The sequence below is a fragment of the Lepidochelys kempii genome, chromosome 2, assembly GCF_965140265.1.
Source record: "Lepidochelys kempii isolate rLepKem1 chromosome 2, rLepKem1.hap2, whole genome shotgun sequence".
In the NCBI taxonomy this organism is placed as follows: domain Eukaryota; kingdom Metazoa; phylum Chordata; order Testudines; family Cheloniidae; genus Lepidochelys; species Lepidochelys kempii.
The window spans coordinates 168,054,351-168,068,226 of NC_133257.1; the positions used below are offsets into that span (position 1 = coordinate 168,054,351).

At 42.6% G+C, this 13,876-nt stretch overlaps 1 protein-coding gene across 5 annotated transcripts in view; it reads left to right on the forward strand.

Annotated features, from left to right (window-relative positions):
* ZPBP (zona pellucida binding protein) overlaps positions 1-13,876 on the forward strand; it is a 69,913-nt gene that overhangs the window by 8,782 nt on the left and 47,255 nt on the right. For 3 of the 5 annotated variants that reach the window (XR_012157018.1, XM_073329476.1, XM_073329477.1), the window contains exons 2-3: positions 3,019-3,099; positions 4,777-4,902. Coding sequence is in view for 2 of the 5 variants with exons in the window: in XM_073329476.1 (XP_073185577.1) it covers positions 3,019-3,099; positions 4,777-4,902 (207 nt within the window). In the remaining 3 variants the exon portion in view is untranslated. Of the gene's footprint in view, positions 1-831; positions 1,018-3,018; positions 3,100-4,776; positions 4,903-13,876 lie in introns of all 5 variants that reach the window. The other 2 variants (XR_012157019.1, XR_012157020.1) reach the window with 2 other exon arrangements.

Below are 13,876 nucleotides of genomic sequence, written 5' to 3' on the forward strand. Positions count from 1 at the left end.
AACTGCGATTAATCAATAGCCCTACTTGCTTTATATCTGCTTGAATATATAGTACTCACAGGTTAAAATAACTTTAAAAGTCTGATTCTAATTCTAAGGGGGAAATTCAGAGTTAAGAATGGATTGGTCTACTATAAGGACTCAATTAAATTTAATGCAATGGTTGCAACCTTAAGTTTGAGTATTTAAACATAAAAATAAAGTAGATTCTAAATTGTAGCTCACTCTGTAGTTGTAAGAGCTGCTTGTTTTGTAACACATCTATATCTAGATATGTTGTCACCAGTCGTGACTTTGTAGTTAAGATTGAGTTCTATTTTGCACTTAAATCCATGTATTCAACCTTCATAAGTATAAATACAATACAGCATATCGTCCGCTGATTTACATCATTTTACTATTTGAGTACAGCATGAATTTCTGAGCATTTACAAGTAAATCTGTTAATTAGTGTGAGCTAATAATAGTAATTAAAAACTGAGTCCTTTAAGAAATTTAGCGTGAGTCTTTTTCTCAGTTCTAAATGATAACAGACTAACAACACTCTGAATTTCCCACATAGTTAAAAATGGTATCTTGTTCATAGGCTATATTTGAAAAAATTAGATTTAATAATTTAACTTAATTACAGTGTTGTACCTAATTGTTTATGAACATATGGAGTCAGGTAAACAACTCAGGTAACTCTTAAATGGGCCATTGTTATCTCAGAAGTATCTCACTCCATCACCATCCTTCTGCAGTTAATTTGCATGCAATGGTTATTTTGATTGTAAGGAGTCAGTGGTATGGGATAGACTGCGGTCATGTGCCATGAATTCTTATTGGCAGATTACTTTGACCCAACTGTCACTGCTCTTTAAAAGTTCCAAGACCACATGCTAGCTTTGGCATCAGTATTTGAAAACTCCTCAAGGCACTGCTGCCACAGCTCCACTGCACATCCAGACAACTCTGCTGGGGGATCTGACATAGGAATACAGTGGGAACCTTCGAAGTGGAGACACAGGGGTTCAGGTACGGGGCACCCTTCACTCCTCTCACATAGCACCAGTCTCACTAATACTGCCCAATAACCAATAAGTCAGTTGCACGATAATAGCCAGCTGTTCTGTGCTGTTCCAGTGATGCAAAGTTGCTGTGAACCTGGTTTAAATGGGTTGGCTGCTTTGTGCTGCTCTGATGTATGAGTGGATAAGGTTTAAAGTTAACAGTACATCTCTTCAAATAACTAGAAATAGCACATGGTTGCATTTTCGTTGGATTTCTTATTTAGTGTTCATGTTCATTAGCTTTTAATTTTAAAATAAACCAAGGAAATTCCAAGATAAAATACTGGTAAAATGGAGGTAAGACTGAGAGTATGTAACAGTAATTAGTGATTTTAAAAAAATACAGAGCTGTTGTAATTTATCCCCAAACCAAGCATTACAAATTGGAAAATTGAGAGTTAAACTTATACTTAAGAGAGATCCAAAAACATGTTATTGTATGGAAATACAATATTAAGGCATTCAAACATCCTTAATTCTGCCCTGTAGTGTCACCATGAAAGTGAAAATATGAAAAAATCCTGTCTTTAAAAATCAGTTTAATCTAATCTGTGGCCTCAAACACTAAAAATGCCTTCATTATAATGCTGTGGTTACTGCCCCTTCCCCCCCCCCCAAAGTCATGCATGTTTGTATATGAAAGGCAGTGTAGGTAGTGATACCTATTGTTAAAATTGCCCAACGCTTTCCACTATAAGATGCTGTTTTCAGTTTCTTATACATTTGTCAAACTTTAACCTTTGGGCTGTAATTTTCCATGCCAGATGCCTACCTTAGCTTGAATTGTTTTTGAAAATTTTAGCAAAAATGGTTCAACCGTTTCTTAGAACAAGAATTGTGGAAAAAATACATTGTTCTGTCTATGTTAAAAAATTCTTAAAACTGTTAAATTGAGATGCTCTAGTGCCCCATTCTTTGGAGCAGGGACTCAAGATTTGTCATGGGGTATTGCCCTTGTGTCAGGGATACTCTTGATCATCTCCATGAAAATTTGCCAAAATTTGGCCAAATTATGAGCCCCAGAAAATCTCAGTTAACACGTTTGGCAATGCTTCGAAGATTGTACTAAGCATGCTCCAGCCCAGGGATGAAGGAGCAGAGCAAGGCTTTCCCTGCAGTTGCTCCTCCTCACTATTAAGAGCCTGGGGGTGTCAGGAACAGGAACTGATAGCAGCAAGACTGGGTCTTCTGTGCTCTCAGTGGTCTCCATGCTGGCTCCCAGGGAGCAAGGGGGAGGAAGCAACTTGACTGGAATGTAGACGGGTTCCCTGAGGTGGTAGGAAAAGGGTTTGGGGGTGGTGGGAAGATTGGGACATAGAGCTGAGGAAACGGGGGCCTGGGATGAGGAACCAAAGTTGCAGGGTATAATATACATGCTGTTAAATTGTGCCTTAATATAGGTTAGTAATGTATTCAAGTTACTGTTTGGGGAAGTCAGAATTCAAGGGGAGTTTGGTGTAAGGTGAGCAGGCATTGATTCTTATGTATTGCTGTTTGGTGTACAGCATTCTTAAATGCAGAAAATGGTTAAATTTGTAGTGTATACATTTATTTCAGATTGGTTCTAATTATGAGATTACCGTAATAAAATAAATATGGTTAAACTTGTTTTATTAATGGTCAGTACACAGATTAAGGGACCTATTCAGAAAGGTACATGTTTAAATCTGTCCCTATTCTGAACAGGGCTTATGCACTTGTGTAATATTTAAGAATGTGCTTAAAGTTAAGTATGTGCTTTAGTGCAGTGTATAATAGGGATGCTTTTATGAATCCATGCCTTAGTCATTTGACTTAATGGGAGGTACTTTTGTATAAAATTGTTCTATTCAGACCTAGTATTAATGGTGCTACCCCACTACAAATAATAGAACACATCTATTAAAGCTTAGAATCAGCCTATAAATTCACTGTTCGCTTTTCCAGATAAGTTTAAATTCTTATTTTAATTTTTATATTTTGACAGTTCAGTCTTCAAGGAGATTCTCTGGAAGTGCAAATCCAAAACATAATGATTTGAAAATAGTAGGATCAACCACATTTCCAGGTATTCATAAATGGAATAATAAACCTTAGTTTTTACTGATGGTTAAAATAATAATTATGGGGACTATGGTCACTATTTTGCCATTAGTATGCTAATAGCAAGCAACTCCTATATCCCCTTTTTAACAGACCCAGATGGTGGAGTGTGGTTGCTTCCTTTTTGGTTGGCCGAGATAGGGATTTGCATAAGAGTGAGTTGGCTAATACTTTATCCAAATAAGAAAGAAAGATGTCTTGTGGGGAAGGATCTGGAGCATGCTGGGGATGGATTCTTTTCCCATTGAGAAGCAGGTGTGCCCATCCTTCATTTATGAGATTTGTAGTTTAGAGATAATTTTTCCCCACCGGTGTTTTTGCACAACAGTTGTGACTTTCTCCCTCAGATGCAGACCTTGCCAAATACCTGTGCCTTTGGATTGGAAATGGGATTTTATATTCTCCCTATAATTTGTGTTTTGACCTATGACTGTATTTTTTTTGCAAATTTTAAAGGATTAAGTTTAAGATTGGGTGAGTAATGTAAACCAAGTGGGAGGTGGTGAGTAATATGGCACTGGAGAACTAGCTGGATCCTTTAATTGTTAATTTCCCAGCCTAACATTTGGTTTATTTAAAAGGTATAGAATTTTGGTAAACAAAATGTAATACTGTGTTTTGGAGTTACCTGGATTTCACTGTAACATACTTACAACCTTAATACCTTAACTAAATCTTTCTTTTTTGTAAAAAGAAAAGGAGTACTTGTGGCACCTTAGAGACTAACCAACTAACCAATTTATTTGAGCATGAGCTATAGCTCACTTCATCCGAGTGAAGTGATGAAGTGAGCTGTAGCTCACGAAAGCTCATGCTCAAATAAATTGGTTAGTTGGTTAGTCTCTAAGGTGCCACAAGTACTCCTTTTCTTTTTGCAAATACAGACTAACACGGCTGTTACTCTGAAACCTCTCTTTTTTGTGGAATAGAAATACTCATTCATCACACACAACAAAGTTTATGTTCCATGCCACATAAGGTCAGGAAAGCAGCTTCTAAAGGTTCTTGTGGGATTGTGGGTACTTCCTATACACCTATCTTCTCCTGAGTTAGATTCTTACTGTTAAAATTATGGATGGTTCCACATAAATTTTTGAAAGGGCACAAAGAAGGCCCCCAATCCACATTTTCACAGGCCAGCTAGAACTGCAAGAGCCTATTATAATGGCAAAATTACCCAGGCTCCAAGCTAACTCTCTGTCCCCGCACATTGACTTTATGTACAAATTGAACTCTAGGGGAGACAAAATAAAACTCTGCAGAACCCCACAAGTGAGAACCCATTGGATTAATATGCAAACATATTCTGTTCTGTCAAAAGGGTCATTGGTGGGCACTAGGAGGTACTGTTCTTTTTAGAGAACTAGATTAAATCAAGTCAGGTAGAAGAGACCTAGATGTTATAGAAGAATATGAAATAGAACTGGAACAAATCTCCAGTGCTTTTCATTTGATTTCATGTAGGACAGAAAAAGAATGTTTTTAACATTTCACGTCTGGTGATGGAAATAAGAGGACCCATCCCAATATCTTGGGTCATTCTTCAAACATATATTTTAAGATTGTGGTTATTATCTTACTTGACTGTACAGACAATTTATTACCTAAGAAACTTGCTAATTACCATATGTTGTATTTTCAGTCAAAATTTATGTCAAGTTGAATCACAACAGTCCACGTATTCTATGTGTAACAAATCGGCTACGAAATTCAGAGCTGATAGATCCAGTATTCCAATGGCATGGACCAGGAGGTGACCTTGTTGCAGGTAGAGATTTGTTTTCTTGCTTCATTCTTAATTTTTCCTATGGTGGTATATGTGTTGATATCTAACTTGGGATGGAATATTACTTACCGGATTTATTATGTTCCTGCTTCTCAAAGAGTTTTTAAAAAAGAAGTATGGTTAACAAAACTGCACCTAAACCACGTAGGTGGAAGGGAAAGGTAAAACAGAAATTTTAAGATGAAATTGAAGTAACTGTTGTGACAAGATGGCCGATGTTAGTCTGGTGAGTCCTGTGCTTTTCTTGGCGGGGAGCTAAGATACCACCCCTTGCCCCTGTTCTTGGGGCGTCGATGGCTCCGCTAGTGGCCCAGGAAGGTAGTAAAGGAGGGAAGCGGGGGAGAGGTCTGGGTTTGCTCCTCACTCTGAGCCCAAGCCCCTCTCAACCCCTGTGTGTTCTAACCCTCTTTCCCCTTGGGTGGGGTACCTGCCGTCCTTAGATGCTGGGGAAGGGAATCTCCCTCCCCTACTGGGCAGGGTCCCCCTTACTTCAGTTCTCTGATTTTTCCAGGTCTCACAGCACACCTCCAAGCTCCAGTCCTCTCTCCTTTCTCCTCTTCCTCTGTCTGCGTGAAGCAGGGGGTTTTATTAGGTTCCTAACAGGGCCTTAATTGATGGCAGGTGCTCCAATTAACCTGCAGCCACCTTCCCTAGTCTACAGGGAACCATGCCTTAATTAGCCTTGAGTTTATATATTTCCACTCTAGCACTCTCCCACTGCTCCCTGGCTCTCCTGTATCACACTATATGTAATTATAAAAAAAAAAAATTGGGGAAGGTGGCGAAAAAAGTATTTCTTCTTTGAGTGCTTGCTCATGTCCATTCCATGCTAGGCCTACTCTAGTCCTGTCCAGCGGGTTCTTTTGGAAAGTAGAAAGCCCTCCATGAGAGTGACTTACCTGGCAAAATGGAAGTGCTTCTTCTGCTGGGTGTCGGAGTGGAATATCAACCTGACCAGGTCGCCTCTGCAGTCCATTCTGGATTACCTGCTTTACTTAATAAGGCACGAGGGCCTGGCCTTCTCTTTGATCAAGGTGCACCTGGTGGCCATATCAGTCTTCTGTCTCCACAGCCAAGGCAGATCAGCATTCTTCCATGAGATGACAATCAGGTTCCTGAATGACCTTGAAAGACTTTTTATACCGGTCCAGGACCTGGTTCCCCAATGGGACCTCAACCTAGTCCTCTGTAGGCTGACTGGCCCTCCCTTTGAGCCTCTAGCCTCCTGCTCTCTTTCACACCTGTTGTGGAAGGTCGCTTTCCTTGTAGCTATCACTTCAGCGAGGTGAGTCTCCGAGATTAAATCCCTTACATTGGAGCCCCCGTACATGGTGTTCTACAAGGATATAGTTCAGTTGCATCCCATCCTGCTTTCCTGCCAAAGGTGGTGTTGCACTTCCATGTTAACCAGGACATCTTCGTCCTGGTGTTCTGTCCAAGGCCTCACCCGTCCAACTAAGAGAGGTGTCTGCAAACCCTATAAGGCATGCCCTGGCTTTCTGTCTGAAGGGTACTAAGCCCTTCCGCAGATCAACTCAACTCTTCGCGATGGCTGACTGGATGAAAGGCCTTCCGGCATCTTCTCAAAGGATCTTGCCTTGGATCACCACCTGCATCCATACTTGCTATGAGATGGCACAGCTTATGCCTCCACTGATGGCCCATTCTATTAGAGCTCAGGCATCATTGACAGCCTTCCTGGAGCAGGTCCCTATACAGGACATCTGCAGGACTGCAATGTGGTCGTCAGTACATACCTTCACAACGGACTGTGCCATCACCCAGCAGGCCAGAGATGATGCTGGCTTTGGCAGAGCTGTGTTGCAATCGACACGTCCATAAACTCCTACCTGCATCCAGAGATACTGCTTGGCAGTCACCTAACATGGAATGGACATGAGCAAGCACTCGAAGAAGAAAAAGCAGTTACTAACCTTTCGTAACTGTTCTTAGAGATGTGTTGCTCATGTCCATTCAATGATCTACCCTCCTTCTCCTCCGTCGGTGTTCTAGCGGGGAGGGAGCTGGGTGCGCTCCTTATACCAGCACATATGTGCGCCACTCCGGAGGGTGCAAGCAGGTCCCCTCTGGATACCACTGAGGGAAAAACTTCTGGCACCCATGCATGTGGCGAGAACACACAGTCCAATTAAACCTTGAAGTCCGCTTTGACACCGGTACAGTAGATAGATTTCGTAGGGGTTTTTGGATGTGGTGGTGGGCAGTGCTTACCAACCGCCTGACAGATTTCTCACCCTAAGGAATCTCATCTCAAAGATCCAACTCAGCCCTCAAACCTCACTAAGGAATTGTCTTCAACTACTGCAGCATGTGATATCTGGAGTGTTGGTTTACGAAGGTTCAAGCTTACATCTCTGATGCCTTCAAGGATGGCCCAAGACAGTGTAAGTATGTATACCGAACAAGCACAGCCTGGACAAACAGGTGTCTGTACCCACCTGCATTCTGCAAACACTCAACTAGTGGAAGGACCAAAGGGTCTGTGCCAGACTCTCTTTTGTTCAAGCTCCTCTTACCATCATTTTAAGATCAGACACATCCCTCTTGGGATGGGAAACATATCCAGGGTCACACACAATCCAAGGCAAATTGTCACAAGAGCATCTTCACGTTAATCGTTTAGAACTTAGAGCAATGAGAAACGCTTGCATTCACTTCCTTCCTCTGATCAGAGTCATATCCATCAAGATCATGACCTACTATTTGGCCTGCATATTCTACATCAATCAACAGGGCAGGACTTTGCTGCAGCAATAAAACTCTCTGCATAGCCAACCAGATAGTCACCTGATAGTTAGCTTCTTACCTCCTGGGTGTATAGAACACCACAGCTGATGACTTCAGCAGGCTCTTCTCCCAAAATTACAAATGGGAGTTTGATTCATGAGTACTCAATATCATAGTTTTAATGTATGGATTTCCAGAAGTTGAACGTCTTTTCAACTGCCGCCAACACAAATTTCAAGGAACTTTGCTCTAGAGGGGGATGAGACCTTTAATCACTAGGGGGTACCTTCCTTATTTCACCTTTACGTTTGAAGGTGTGGAATAAGATCGAACAGGACAGGGCCAAAGTCATTTTTAATTACACTGACTTGGCTGAGACAGGTTTGGTATCCTTATCTTATTTGACTTGCTTCTTGTCCACCACTGAGACTGTCAGTTGGCATCTGTTGTCTTAGAATGCCGATCAGATTCTTCGCCCCAACCTCAAAGTACTGTGACTCCTGGTATGATTCCTCAACTGTTCTTGGGGATAGATCCCTCCTGCTCAACAGGGGTACTGTTAAATAGAAAAGAGACATCTACATGAAATACTTCAGAAATGGAAGAGATTACACCACTGGTGTATCTGTTGATTAGTCTTTCCTGTTCAAGTTTTTCTTTCCATTATTCTGGAGTTACCTGTTGGAATTAAAATATCAGGTCTTGCTATGAGTTCTGTCAAGGTTCAGTTGGTGGCTGTAACAGCTTTTCACTCAGCTGTGGAAAGTTTGTATATTTGCTTATCCAGCAGTGTCAAGATTCCTTAGAGGACTGATGAAACTTTGACAGACTAGGGAACCTACCCTGGTATAGAACTTGAATTTTGTTTTTACTTGCCTTTTGAAATGCTCCTTTTAGCCATTGCTCCATGTTCACTGCTCCACCTATTCATGAAAACAGCTTTGTTGATGGCCATCACATCTGCCCAGAGGCACAGAGCGCTTGGGCCTTCAATGCAGACCCTGCTTTTACAGTGTCTTTTAAGGAAAAGATATTGTTGTGACAACATCCCAGGTTTCTGCCTAAAGTGTCTTTTGAATTAGATACATCATTCACCTTTCATTTTTTTCCCCTGAAACCACAACAGATGAGGCAGGAATCTGCCTTTTATACTTTGGATGTCAGGAAGGTGTTTGGTGTAGTTCTGTCCAGATAGAAGGCTTTCTGAACAACTCTCCCAGACTTTCAATTGCAAACAAATCCAAGGGCTCTACAGTCTCCACCCAGAGACTCAAGATTGGTCTCTGGATGGATTATTTAGTTATGATTCTGCCAATATTCAGCTTCCTTCTAGAGGGTTAGCCCACTACTCAAGATTTTTCCAGTTGCTGAAACTTGCAGAGCTGCAACTTAAACTTCAGTATATGCTTTCTCCTAACCATGCTCTGGTTCATGCCTCTAAATCAGATGTTTCAGTTGGCAGTGCTGTTCACTGTTTTCAGTATTGGACTCCGTTCTCCTTATGAGGATACTTCTCAGGAATCACCTAAAATGGAATACCCATAGGGACACTACTCAAAGAAGGAGAGGTTACTTATCTTGTGCAATAACTGGAGTTCTTTGAGATGTGTATCCCTATGGGTTTCCACTACCCATCCTTCTTCCCGTCTGCTTTTCTCTTCCAGACTTTGTGATAGAGCATTGTTATGACAAGGAACCATGCAACAGTCAAGGTTTGCTGGAGCATAAATTTGCTCAGCAGTGCCCCCTCCTCCTATCTGCATAGGAGGCATGAAGGGGCAGCTGAATATAGCTACACACGAGGGCCAGAATCTGATCTGAGTTAGACTAATATAATTCTGGAGACACTCATTTGATTTTTAAAGCAAAGTATAATTGAAAGAATCAGGCCCAAACAGTGGATACGGGGCAGATTAAATCAGTGGTTATCTGACATTCCTATGCTGATACTTCCAAGGATATAAGAAGGCAACAATGCACTACTATAGAGTAGGTTTTACTATTTAATAATATTTAAGAGTTTTAAATTCTTCTAATATTGTCAAATAATTGGACAGTTTTAAACTATTTCTGTTTTACTTTCCACTATTTTGTGTAGTTCTGAACCATTTTTGTTATCATTTGCAGTGGTCAACATTGAATTTTTTTTTACTCTGTATTTCAGAGAAGCCAAAATTAACAGCTATTTGTGTGATCAGGTCTGCTGCAAATCCAGACTGATAAATTGTCCCCCAGATGACCTGTTTTTGCAGAAGATCCAATCATCTTTTCATGCCCTTTGGGGAAGAATATTACATTATCTCTACACTCACAAGTCATCTGCCTTGCACAGGCAGGTGTGTTGTTGGACTGTACTGCAGAGGAAAAAAGTTTCTACTCTCCTGTAAATTTTTATTTTATCTGCTGTTGGGGGGATACAGAAGGAGAAGCAATACACCACCTTTATAAATTTGACTGCAAAATATTCTCAAGGAAATATTTGTCTAGTATCTGACAAAATGTCTGCTCCACATCTTTATATAGTAGAAGTAACGAACAGTATGAAAAAATACTTGAATATAAGGGGGTTTATTATTAACAGTTTCAGTGGTCTTTAAATACGGTATCACTATTTTTTGCTTTGAAGTTACACTGAACCATAAGTTTTGTCATACAAGTAGGACCATAAGGTCATCAAATTTAATAAGACTGGCTGGTAGTGACCAACACCTGATTTAGATCAATGTCAGTGTCTCCCCTCCCCCAACTCAGTACACTTACAATATCTGTATGATGATCGGCTTTTAGCTTAAGCAAGAGATTTGTTCACCCGTAGTGCCAGGATATATTTCTGTGGCAGGCTTGTCATTTTGAAGTCTTCCCCATAAACAGATTATGGTATGTAGGTTTTCTTTTTTACCTTAATTTGTTTATTAACAAAGCCATTCTTTATCATTTATGTTAAAAAAAACAACTTGTTTTACACCTAAAATAGAGATAAACTTCGTATATACACTAATACATGATTATAAATTGGCCTATAGAAATCCCTAAAGCTGTGTTGATGGGACGTTCTACTTTCTTCAGCTTTGTGGTATCGGTCACATATTGTGGCTGAAGCTTTTCTACTCTTTTCTACTCTTCATCTTCTTCCTCTGTCTTGTCAGTTGGTGATGTTGGTTAGTCTTTTATTATCTCATATTTGGGTCCAAACTTCTGTTTTTCTTAAATAAGTTTCATAACTAAAATGTATTATGTTGTCCTGTCAAAACTCTACATGTTAAATTTTTCTCCTTTATACTCCTGTTTTCCGTGCTTCAGTATCTTAATTTTGAGTTTTAATTTTGACTATTGTTTGAAGGGGTTTCTTCCTAACTATTCAAAAGTAGTTCGAGTGCTTGCTTATGTCAGTTCCATTCTAGGGTGTGTGCATGGCCACATGCACAGTCGTCAGAGATTTTTGCCTTAGTGGTGGTAGGGTTGTCTGTGGCACCCTCTGGAGTGCCGCGGTCATGCATCAGTATATTCGGTACTGCCAGCCGTACGCCCTCTCACTTCCTTCTTACTGCCCAGGGTGGTTGGTCACAGTGCCTTTTTTCCTTGCCTAGCAAGTGGTTAGCGGTTCTCTTTTTTTTTTTTTGAGCTCTTAGTTTATTTACAGTAGGGGAATCATCTCCAGTGCGGGAAGGAGGTTTTGGTGTGGGCACTTGCTCCCCTGCCCCAGATGAGGCATTTGTGGGGTCCTCTCATGTCATCCTGCCGGATGACTTTAAAGAGCATCAGGCCCTGCTTCAAAAGGTGGCCACGAACTTGAGCCTGGAGGTGGAGGAGATGGTGGAACAGTTGGACACTTTGTTTAATGTTCTCTTGGCATCTACTCCCACACATGTCGTGCTATCAGTGCATAATGGAGTCTTGAAAATAGCCAAAGTCCTCTGGCAAACCCCGTCTTCCATCCCACACACCTTCAAGAGAGCTGAAAATAAGTATTTTGTCCCAGCTAAGGATTTTGAATACTTGTATCCTCTAGGCTTGCTGGTCATCTCTGTGGCCAATGAGAGAGATAGACGGGGCAAACAAGTTCTACCCCAAAAATAAGGAGGCCAAGAGCCTGGACCTTTTTGGAAGGAAAATTTATTCAACAGCCAGCCTTCAGTTCAGGATGGCAAACCACCAGGGTCTTTTGGGGAGATATAACTTTAACTTATGGGACTCCCTCCATAAGTTCAAGGAGTCCCTGCTCCAGGACTCAGCCCAAGAATTCAGGGCCCTAGTTGAGGAGGGTACAGCTGCAGTAAGATGCTCCCTCCAAATGGCATGGGACGTGGCTGATTTGACTGGCAGGGTGGTTGCATCAGCAGTGGTCATGAGGCGCCGTGGTTCCTGGTTTCAAACCGTGGGCCTGTCCCAGGAGATTTAGTCCTCCATCCAGGACCTCCCATTTGATGGGAATGAACTCTTTGCAGAGCAAATGGATGTGGGGTTGCATGGACTAAAGGACACTTGGGCCACCCTCCGCTCACTGGGTCTGCATCCCCTGGCAGTCGGTGAGGAAGCAGTTCCATCCGCCCCCGCCTCCAAGGCCTTGGCAGCCTAGAGGTCTGCAAGGAGAAGGGATAGAGACATGAGTTTTAGTCTTCACCACCCTTCCTCCTCTTGCTCACCTGTGCAATCCAGCGTGGTGAAGCATCATGGGGGGCCAGAAGGCACTCATTTTGAGGGTGTGCTCAAGAGCTCAGTCAACTTCCTGGACTTGCCTCATACTTTCCTCAACCACCTATGCCCCTACCATTTGGCCTGGTCATGGGGTGACCTTGGACCTCTGTGTGCTAGAAATTATTTCTGGGCTACATCCTACAATTCTCGCCCTCTCCCCCTTTTGCCATCCCTCTTTGGGAACCCTTCTCACGAGCAACTCCTCGTTCAAGAGATTGAGAACCTCCTGCAACTGCAGGCAGTAGAGGAGGTTCTTTGGGAAATGAGAGGAAAAGGGTTCTGCTCCCCATTATTTCCTAATCCTGAAAGCAAAAGGGCGCCTGAGGCCAATCCTGGACCTGCGGCGCTTCAACAAATCTCTCAAGAAGTTGAGGTTTCACAGGTGGTCTCCCTGGCCTCCATCATCCCCTGCCTTGATCTGGGAGACTGGTACACTGTCCTCGACTTGAAGGACGCTTATTTCCATTTGTCCATCTTGCAAGGGCACAGGCGGTTCCTCTGTTTTATAGTGGGCTGTCACCATTTCCAATTCATGTCACTGCCCTTTGTACTCTTGTTGGCCCGAGGGTGTTCACAAAATATATGACACCAATGGCCGCTTAACTGAGGCGTCGAGGTGTCCAGGTCTACCTGTATCTCGATGATTGGCTCATCAAGGGTAGGTCTCGGAAACTGGTACAAAGGAGCCTCGATTTGGTATGTTCCACCTTCCACGACCTGGGCCTGTTAATAAATGAAAAGAAATCGACCTTAAGGCTGGTACAACGCAGACAGTTCATGGGTCAGTCCTTGACATCACACGAGCCAGAGTCTTCCTTCCAGAGGTCCATTTCCAGGCAATGCTGGACCTGATGTCCCATGTGAAGTACCATCTACTCACCACCGCTCGCACCTGCCTGAGATTGTTAGGCCACATGGTAGCATGTTTGTACATGGTCCGTCATGCTCAGTTCCATTTCTGGCCAATGCAAGCATGGTTGGCGTCGGTCCCCATCAGACACGGTCTAGACCGGGCAGTCATGGTGCCGGATCATATATGGTTGTCCCTGGATTGGTGGTTGACCCCAGATCGGAGTTGGAGGGAGTTCTCTTTGTGGCCCCATTTCCGTAGCTGACTCTGGTTTCCAATGCCTTGGGCCTGGGCTAGGGAGGCCCCCTCGGTGAGCTCAGCACTCAAGGCCTCTGGTCATGGGAAGATCAGTTCCTCCACATGGGCATCAGGGAGCTCTAAGCAATTCGCCTGGTCTGCCAGGTTTTCCTGCCCCACCTGGAGAGCAAAGTGGTACAAGTCCTGATGGACAATACTGTTGCGATTGTATTACATCAACAAGCAGGGCAGAGCCAGGTCTTCGGCCATTTGCCAAGAAGCTCTCCACCTTTGGGGCTTCTGTGTGCAGCATGCCATTCATTTGGTGACCGTGCAACTTCCCAGGGCCAGGAATGTGTTAGCAGATTGCCTCAGCAGGACCTTCTTTTCTCTTGCTCCATCAGGAGGGTGTGATCTTCCAGAGAA